At 33.8% G+C, this 9,979-nt stretch overlaps 1 protein-coding gene across 1 annotated transcript; it reads left to right on the top strand.

Moving 5' to 3' along the window:
- Nucleotides 1–4,919: 4,919 nt before the first annotated feature.
- LOC141453466 (uncharacterized) lies at nucleotides 4,920–9,095 on the top strand. Its single transcript, XM_074126756.1, has 3 exons — nucleotides 4,920–4,964; nucleotides 6,820–6,871; nucleotides 8,584–9,095. Exons 1-3 carry the CDS (start codon nucleotides 4,947–4,949, stop codon nucleotides 8,841–8,843), a joined length of 330 nt encoding a protein of 109 aa, XP_073982857.1. The 5' UTR covers nucleotides 4,920–4,946; the 3' UTR covers nucleotides 8,844–9,095.
- Nucleotides 9,096–9,979: the final 884 nt, after the last annotated feature.

Here is a 9,979-nt window from a genome sequence, read left to right as displayed (position 1 = left end):
ACTTTAGATCCTTGTACTTCTATAAATGTAAAACATAATGAGGCTTTCCCTTAGGGTGCTCTAAAGACGCAATCTTTTTCTTGCTGAAATATTGAAAGTCTAACTGCTCACTTCTATTATCCAATCAGCAAACAATGCTTCCAGTTCGCTGTAGAATGTTGTAGTTCCCAAGAAATACATATGTCTGTAACAATAGGATGAAAAAATAACTGCCAATTTAAGTCATATTTTGTTTTTTTCATAATACCGAGCTTTCGACTTGGAGACTAGGCTATCTTCGGGGCTAATTGACAATGAATACTTTACATTATTAAAGGTTGGTGTGTCTTCTCTTTTGCCTACTCAAGGACTGGTCGAAAGCACGGCATAATAAAAAAATACAAAATATGACTGAAATTGGCAATTAGTTTTTTCATCCTATTGAAAAAATAATGGAGAGTTATTATATATCTGTCACTTTATAATCATTTCATATTTTAATATAGGATTTTTTTATAAACAATTGAATATTCTTTATTCGCTAATAAATACATTTTCTATTTTCAAATTTCTGTACCTGCTTAGATAAAAGAGATTTATGTTTATTATTACTATTTACAGTGATGAAAAGACAATCAAATGATGACGAAGAAAAAGATGAACGCAATCTAGAAGATATAGGAAATATATACGAAAAACACAACAGACCATACTTTATTAGAATCAATAAAGTTCCATTCCGATTTCTGGAAGGAGCTTGAAATAATTAGAGCTTATTGTCGGCCAACAAAGGAAGTAATCAAAATGAATTCAATCATCCATTGCATTTGATTGTAAACAACTTCTACTCAATAAACATTTGCATTGCATTTAATACTGCATAACTTATTTGTAATAAAAAATAATTACGTTTTGTGCCGAATTAAAAATAAGATATACGTTTTTCGTTTTCTCCTTGAGGTAAATTATTTATTAATAATGCTTTTGTACGATGAACGGAGGTATATACCTCCTTTTTAACATTACTTATCCCCACTTTTAACATCATATTTTCCTTTTTTATTTTTGAGAGTTCCTAGGATTAGGCTTTAACTTTTATCTCTAAATTAAAAATAGAATTATTCACGTCTTCTGTATAGTAGTTTAGAGTTTGAATGATATTTGTATTTGAAGTTTCTAAGTTTTGAATATTTTTTGACATTACTTCCATCTTAGCTAGGGTAAGGTCAATAGCACCATCATTTAACCTAACTTTACGTCACTTTCTAATGCATAGGCTCAGTTCTGATATTATTACCAATGTGAACCTTTGCAAACGAAAATATTACGTTACAAATAACAGCGGGATTCAGCATGTAGAACAGAGAGTGGAAGAGGTTAGAATATCTTTCCGAATCTCCTGGAAGTGGAGGATGCAAATCTTGCTACCTCCAGTCTTAGTTATCTTAGCAATCTCTACGACCATGGCTAATACGTGTATTGGGAGTTCTGCATTGCTTTCTAGGCTAATAACAAAATTGAACGTTAGGTTCAAGTTTTTTAATTAATTCAAAATGTTATGTGTATCCTCTAAGAGTAGTGTACATCCGCCCCTTCAGAAATAGTGAATTAAATTTAAGTATCTAAGGGGATACAGGACTTATGACAAAGACGAGAAGGGGTAATTTTGGATAGTTTGCCTGGTGCTTGGGCTTAGTTCAGATTTCACTCGGGAAATTGTTTTCAATGCCAGAATTATTACATGAAGAAATGCGATGAGATTCAGTTAGAGATTAGAATCAGGGAAACTGTTTTCCCAAACTGGAGAACCTGAATGATTTAGGTTTGACCAATCTTCTAGACTAATGCTTGTAGGAACTTTAGATCCTTGGACTTCTATAAATGTAAAAGATAATGAGGTTTCCTCTCTGGACGGCCTAAAGACGCAATCTCTTTCTCTCAGAAATATTGAAAGTCTAACTGCTCACTTATACAATTCAATCAGCAAACAATGCTTCCAGTTCGCTGTAGAATGTTGTAGTTCCCAAGAAATCCTAGAACAATACATGCATCTCTAACAATAGAATGAAAAAATAACTCTCCATAGGATAAAATAGAAGTCCATTATAAGGCTTTCCCTAGGGACGCTCTAAAGATGTAGATAATCTATCTCTTTCTGGCGAAAGTATTGAAAGTCTTTTACTTACTTCTATAATTCAATCAGTTTGCTGTAGAATGTTGCGTTTTTCAGGAAATCCTAGCACAATACATATATCTGAAACTTTAAAATACTTTAATATAAGAATTTATTATAAACAATTTAATATTCTTTATTCGCAAATAAATTTCTATTTTCAAGTTTCTGTACTTGGTTGAATAAACGAAATTGTTGCTTATCTTTATTTTTTACAGCAAAGAAAGTATCATTAAATGATGATGATGATGAAGATGAAGGTGAAGGAAATCAAGAATATTTTGAAAACTTATTCGAAAAAATAAACATGACTAATAATCTTCATTAGAATCATTGAAGGTCCATTCCGATTTCCGGAAGGAGCTTTCAATTATTAGGGTTTACTGATAGCGAAGAAAAGAAGTATTCAAAATGAATTCAACCATCTATTGGATTTGATTGTAAAGATCTTAAACTCAATAAACATGTGCATTGCAAATAAATTTTAATAAAAAAGAATTACATTTGGTGCCGAATTAAAAATAAGGTTATCCATCATTGCATAAAGTACACTCAGAATTCTTTTAGAGTATCGCCATTGGGCGCTTTGAAAAAATGTAATAAAATAAAAATCCAAACGTCTTTTTAATCTCGTTTTTTTTTAAATCGTCTTTAATCTCACGACTAAGTCCTTCCGCTCTCTTATCCACCATCCATAACGCTCTCATTCTACAAGATGAATGGAAATTCTCATCTGTCTCATGATAATGGATGAGAATCAGAAACCTATCAAAAATAGAATAAAATAAAAAACGCTTGCCACGACGGCCAAATTCTAATACATGGAGTTTTCTTTCAACATTAAATACAGTTCCAAATGTATTAATACAGTTTTCTCCTTCATCAGGACAAGAGAGTAATCTAAAGTTTAGAATTCCAGCTTTTAAATAAAATTCATCAGCAAGAATGCCCCCTCCCCCCAAATATCTGAATAAACCCTAGGCAAAAAGCATCAAGCATTAACTTTATACAAGAATGCTTTTAAAACTCAGAACAATACAAATCGTAAATCTATCATGACATTAATGATCTAATTGTTCTTGTAAAAACTTAGAGAATGCCAGTGTTTGTCAACGGTGTTAGAGTGTTTGTCAAATATCAGGGGTCGGCAACGTGCGGCCCTTTTAACATTTTCCTGCGGCTCGCGGCACAAAACGGCAAATAATAAAAATTTAAATAATATATTTCCAATTTGATGTTAATAAAGTTTGGTAATTTTCGCCCAATTATTGTCTCTGCGTTCAAATCTTATATTAGTAATCCGCGCTCTTTCTTTGAATGATCACTCGACTTTTAGTTCGCCATTTTCACACCGACACAAAGCGTGTTGTCGCCGTCAAAGCTACGGATTATCGCTTCTTCTCTAGTTATTTATTTTATGGTGATATATAGGGTTACCATACGTCCCGATGGTCCCTGTTTGAGATCCCTGTCCCGGCGTTCCGGTCAAACTTGAACAACACCGACTTCCCGGCCGATCGGTCCCCCGCGCACATTTATTAATATGTTTTCAGTTCTTAATAATTTTGATTGCATTTCAAATATGGAAAATACAAATTAAGCGAAAAGCAAAACGAAAATGAGCCTCTTCCTCCTCTGCGTCCAGGTTTGGCTCTTCGTAATTATGGTAAGCCTAGTGATATATACGTAAATGTGGATCTAATCGCATTATTTTTATTTCGTCTGGCTTTTAATAGAAAAAATGATGAAGGAAGATATGAAGCAATTTCCATTAGTAACCGTAGTTACTAATGCCGTTTTTTTTGTTGATTTGTTAATAAATTTCATTTTAATTAATAATCTGTATTAGAAATAGTTAAAAACAATTAATACTTAAGAACCCGAAATAAATATAAAAAGAAATATATGTATACTGCGGCCCTCGGTAATAAACCAATAGCCTTTTGCGGCCCTTTACAGAAAAAGGTTGCCGACCCCCTGGCTGCATACATCAACTCTGCAGCCCTCAATGAACAGTGTAAACTTATTGTACTGGATTCAGTTTATTAGGCTGGCATAGCCCCACAGGGATGCTGTGATCCCTGAAGAGCTGAACTAGCCTTTTACGTACCTTTATAAGGGTGCTTGAAGCTAGTTGATTAAAAAACAAAAATGCTCATTCGTTGGTAATTAATAGAGTAACAAAGAGAACGAGTTGGCTGAGCGGTCAGCGAATACTGGATTGCGACACGGAGATGCAGGGTTCGGCTGCTGGCCCTCATAGATGTTCTCTTCCTAAGAAGCTTCTTCATCTAGCTTATTGTCTGGTGATAGTCATATTTGTAAAACAATAGAAAACTGCCCAGAAGTCGGCAATGCACTGAAAAAAAAACAGCGCGCCAATAATTTCAGTGGTTGAGGTTATTAAATTAAATAAATAAGTAAATAAATAGAAAAGAGTTTATTTTAATTCTAACAAGAACCGAATATAAATTTACCTTAATTAAGTTTTAGATAAATTGAATTTTCAAAACTATCTTAGGTTACCCATCACCTGTACTTTTGCTTTTTATCAAATAATATTCTAATTGCCAATTAAAAGTTGCCTACACATTATGATAAAAAAAAAATGGACTTACACATGAAGCCCTAAACTTTAGGCCATACATTAAATATTTATGTAATTAAATAATTAAATTTTGAGTTTAACATGTTATCCCGCTTGATTAGAAATGTGTACGTGTGTGTAGGAAGTATATATATATATACTTGTTCCACTTACAAAAATGTATATTTATTTTAGAAGCGAGACACAATGAAGACCTCCATTTATGTAAGTGGTTTTTATTATTGTTAAATATTGGACACATTCATTCATTGGTGGCTTAACATTCTCAATGATTTTAGATTAATTACTTTTCTTATAACTGGTGAAAGGCAGTAATGTTACATTTTCAAAATTATCACAAGAATTACATGTTTTGATGTTCCCAATATTTTGTAACAAAGTGATGTGACCATATTGATTTGCCCTAACTGCAAGTTAAGTTATTTAAATTTTCTAGAAAATTAGAATTTGATTTTAAAAAGTTAGTTAAACAGTCAGATAAATGGAACTATCTTGGGAAAAAAGTACTCATTAATTTGATAGTTTTGGACCATCGATTTTTAACTTGTTTAAATTGTTAAGGAAATAATACGAAACTTAAAAAAATAATATGTAAGTCAAATAATTAAGTAAAACAATGTTTATTTAGAGCAGTTCAGCTCTAGACTTAAAATATTTATGCTAGTTGGAAAAATGAGGAATCCCAACATTGCACCATGTGTAACATGCTTCAGGAGTAGTGCTTTTTACTTCCAGAATCTCGGGAATTCAGGGACTCTAACCACTAAGTTTACCTGTGACGATTTAATTTGTTTCTTAAATGTAGAAGACTACTTATTCCTGCTGTAAACATTTGTACAAACCGCTTTCACTACCAGAGCTTTGCTTTTAAGTATTTTTCAGGCTTTTGGTTGAAAATAGTTAATTTTTAATTTTAATTATTAACTGATAATAATTAATAGTTTTTGGTGCCACGAATAGCATTTGTGGTACTGGGTTCGTTCCCCGGTCTTAGGGCCTTGGATTTTATTTAATGGTTAATATGAGAAATTTATAGTAAAGTATGTTTGCTAGTCGCCACGGTAGCCGAGCGGTTAGAGGCTAGACCCGCAAAGCTAAGATGTATTGCGGTATTAGGCTATATTCCCCGGTCTATACCTTTGTTATATGTTTGCTAGGCGCCACGGTAGCCGAGCGGTTAGAGGCTAGACCCGCAAAGCTAAGATGTATTGCGGTACTAGGCTATATTCCCCGGTCTATACCTTTGTTATATGTTTGCTAGGCGCCACGGTAGCCGAGCGGTTAGAGGCTAGACCCGCAAAGCTAAGATGTATTGCGGTATTAGGCTATATTCCCCGGTCTATACCTTTGTTATATGTTTGCTAGGCGCCACGGTAGCCGAGCGGTTAGAGGCTAGACCCGCAAAGCTAAGATGTATTGCGGTACTAGGCTATATTCCCAGTCAACACCTTTAATGGTTAATATGAGAACTTTGTAGTAAAGTAGGTTTGCTAGTCGCCTCTGTCCTCAACACATAATTAGACACAAACTTAAAGCCCCCCTGAAAAAAATAGGCATTACTTTATTTATAATTTTAGTAATATTATTAGGATTTAAGTAGACTAAAGTGAATAAAATTCTACACAGGGCATGTCTGGGAGAAAGATGTAGGTACCAAATTCTGTAACAAAATAAATAATTTTTAGCCTTTAATTTTTAAAATTAGGTAGTAGGAATTAAATATGCTATAAAAAGCGTATTAAAGCTATCAAAGTTTAGAAGAGTTTATAATTTAGAACGTCAAGAATTTTAGTGATTTGTGTTCACATTCTGTTCTGTTTTTATTTATCTTGTGTAACAACTTAAATCATATTAGTGATTGTCGTCGTTGCAAACAATTTTAAATTAAAATAATAAATCTTATATTCAAACAGTTATCGGACAGATATCCGAAAATAAAATATATCATGTTAACATTTTAAGATTTTTTTAAAAATTAGGATTTTAATAATAAAATAAAAATGTTCAAAAATTAATATTTAATTTAGTTTAATTTTTCTTTTTTCTTTATTATTTTCAGATTCTAATCACAGCTGTATGCCTTGGCAAATTATTTATTACTGTTTCAGCAAGTAAGTTAATAATTTTAAATAAATATTCAGATAAAAAATACTGCAATGTAAAGTGAAGCTGCGTGACTACTGGTTTTCTACGACTCTTAGATAATCTTTAGATTTCTGTTTTTGAAATTACTTTCCTTCTGGCTTCACTATTTTCACGTTTAGTAATGGCGTGTTTTCTGTATGTTAAAAACGTACACAGAAGGCCCGCCATTTCCAATCATATTTTAGCGAGCCTCCTAAAGTGGTTCTTAATATAAGAAAATTATAAACTCTTTGTTTCAGATTAGCCAATACCATCCCTCTGGCCACCATTTTAATCTATTTCTACCAATATCTTTATCGTAGTATCATTTCTATTGGTTGAATAAGATCACTAATTTCACTCAGGTTTCAATCATTCATTCTATTCTTTATCTTTAAGGAAGATAAAGCTCAGGGAAGAATATATATACAGAAGTCCGAGAGTTTTCTGTAAAAAAAAAAAATTAACTCAGCAATAACCAAGCAGTCCGTTCCAACCAGACACATGTCCAGAGTTCAGAGAGCACTGATTCGATGGGTACGTTTAGCCAGATATTTTACCAGGTGATTCCAGAATGGAAGAAAGTTCAAGTAGAAGAGTATTTGGCTCTGACTCTTTGGAAATGAACAACTGTTTTCCAGGCTATGTAGTCTTCATTCCAGGCTAAGTAGTCTTCATATCAGACTGTTTAGTCTTTATCTCAAAAATGAAGCAAGAATGTTCCTGAAGATAGGTGAAATACCCTTACAAAGATTATTTTTCTGGTTTCAATACGAAATCAATAGAAGATGGCCAAAACTGAGAAGGATGATTTGTTGGCTAAATTAGGCCCCCCCTCTCTACTGTTAATTAGCTCTGATCCTATTCTAATCTTTATACTATCTAGCTTCCAGGAACAGACTGCTTCATGGTTGTGGCTGGGTTTCACTCACAGAATCTCGTTTGTGGTTTAAGAATGGTGTATTATTCAACAGAAGTGGAGAATGCATGCGTGAAATGAGGATGTTATTCATCGGAACGAAGAGAGAGACCATGATCAAAGATAGGATTTACTTAGTGATCCCTCAAAATGTAGCTGGGGACTTAATTAATTTCAATCCATATCGTCTGGAGTATCCCAGCAATTAATATAATCAAAAAAACTACAATAAAATGAAATTCTCTTACCCTCACTATAATAATAGCAACCCTTCTTTGACCAATAACTTATTTCTACCTTACAAAATACAATAATAATCGAACTAAACAAACAATACTAACTTGTATCATTGATAATGGGGAGTGGTAAACTGATGCTGTACTCCGGGGTTTGGTTTCAATTGCCTTCAGTCTATTTTTGTTTATCCACCTGTTCGAGGTACAGCTGGCAATGTTGGAAAAAAATCCTGAAGTGAATAATTAAGAGACTATCTTCTTACTACATCCGCAAGGGGCTCATTTTGCAATGGGAAACTTTGCTTGAGCCAGCAATCTGATTGATTTACCTCTGATGATAGATGGAATTATGAAACCGTTCATTCGTTACAATAAAAATGCGTGGTACAACGGGTAAAAAGTAAAATTCTGATTGTCTATCTCCGGGGTAGACTTAAATTCGCTGATCTAAACGAAGCAAATACTTGAATGAAATTTGTCTAATTTTCAAGAATAAAATCAATAATCTCTTATTTATTGGCGCTTTATCTTGTTTTTAACTCAGGTGACGATGAGGACTCACAAAGTGATCCGTTAGGTGGATTGATCAATGCTGTGGTGGACCCTTTTGTGAAGATCATTGAAGTACCTGGACAAGTGTTCGGTTCGTTTTTTGGTGGCAATGGTGAACAAGATGGAGGTAATGATGATAATGATGATGATGGGGAGGAACAAGAACAGGAACAGGAACAAGAACAAGAACAGGAAGGAGACGGAGACGAAGAACAGGAACAAGAACAAGAACAAGAACAGGAAGAGGATTAAAATGATGATGAAGACGAAACATTTGTTTTTTATGGAATAAATTAAACAAAAAAAAAATGTAATAAAAATAAACTTTGTTACAAATTCTCATTGCGTGGACATTTTGTTAAAGTAATGAGGTTAATTATAAAATAAAGGAATCAATAAAACCAATATATCTTAATATGTGAGCAAAGCTATGGTTGTGCTGTATGTGTGGTGTCAGGTAACACGGTCTGGCCATCCGTCCTGGTAAATCCTCACTGGTACTTCTTCATGGCCTGGCCATCCGTCCTGGTAAATCCACACTGGTACTTCTTCATGGCCTGGCCATCCGTCCTGGTAAATCCTCACTGGTACTTCTTCATGGCCTGGCCATCCGTCCTGGTAAATCCACACTGGTACTTCTTCATGGCCTGGCCATCCGTCCTGGTAAATCCACACTGGTACTTCTTCATGGCCTGGCCATCCGTCCTGGTAAATCCTCACTGGTACTTCTTCAAGGCCTGGCCATCCGTCCTGGTAAATCCTCACTGGTACTTATCACAAACTTAAGGATAAGAGAAATATTCCTCCAACGGGGGAAGTTAATTTGCCACTTCTTCAGGGGATCTGGCATCTATTCGTGAACCCCTCGCTAGCAACACTCAACTCACACTTACTCGTAGAGGAGTAGTTCATGTGTGAAGCTACTGGGGTTTGTTTTTTTTAAAAAAAATAAATAATTATTAAAAAATATATATAAAACAAAAAAAAAAACAAATTTTGAAACCGGCATTTTATGTCAGAAAATATTATAACTTGGCCATCCCATAAGTTTTAGGGTAGTATTAGTGTAAATAATTGCAAAAAGAGATAACCAATGATAAATGTTCTTAATTTTACTGGCAATAACCTGTAACCATTCTTATACTGCATTGTTAAGTCATACTTAAACCAATTCACTTGAAATTATCTTAGCTTTGAATGATTTTATTAAAGAGACACAGGAGTCTGCGGTACTCTATCTGGCTGATCCATTACAGAAAATACCATTAAATTATGGCAAGAACTGCTGAAACTCACAAAATATTACTCCATTGCCGGGAGTTTTTTTTTTTTTTTTTTGCCAGGTTCAGGTTTTTAGGCAAGAATTTATTTATGGCTTTTCAGGAAGT

This window comes from Rhodnius prolixus, unplaced genomic scaffold (genome assembly GCF_049639745.1).
Source record: "Rhodnius prolixus isolate KJV_2025 unplaced genomic scaffold, Rpr scaffold_1, whole genome shotgun sequence".
Taxonomy (NCBI): domain Eukaryota; kingdom Metazoa; phylum Arthropoda; class Insecta; order Hemiptera; family Reduviidae; genus Rhodnius; species Rhodnius prolixus.
This window is presented reverse-complemented; position numbering and strand designations above follow the sequence as displayed.

Bases quoted from the DNA above. Each gene is read 5' to 3' on its own strand.
- LOC141453466 (XM_074126756.1), top strand. The intron at 6,872-8,583 runs GTAAGTTAATAA...TTTTTAACTCAG, and splicing joins ATTTATTACTGTTTCAGCAA to GTGACGATGAGGACTCACAA.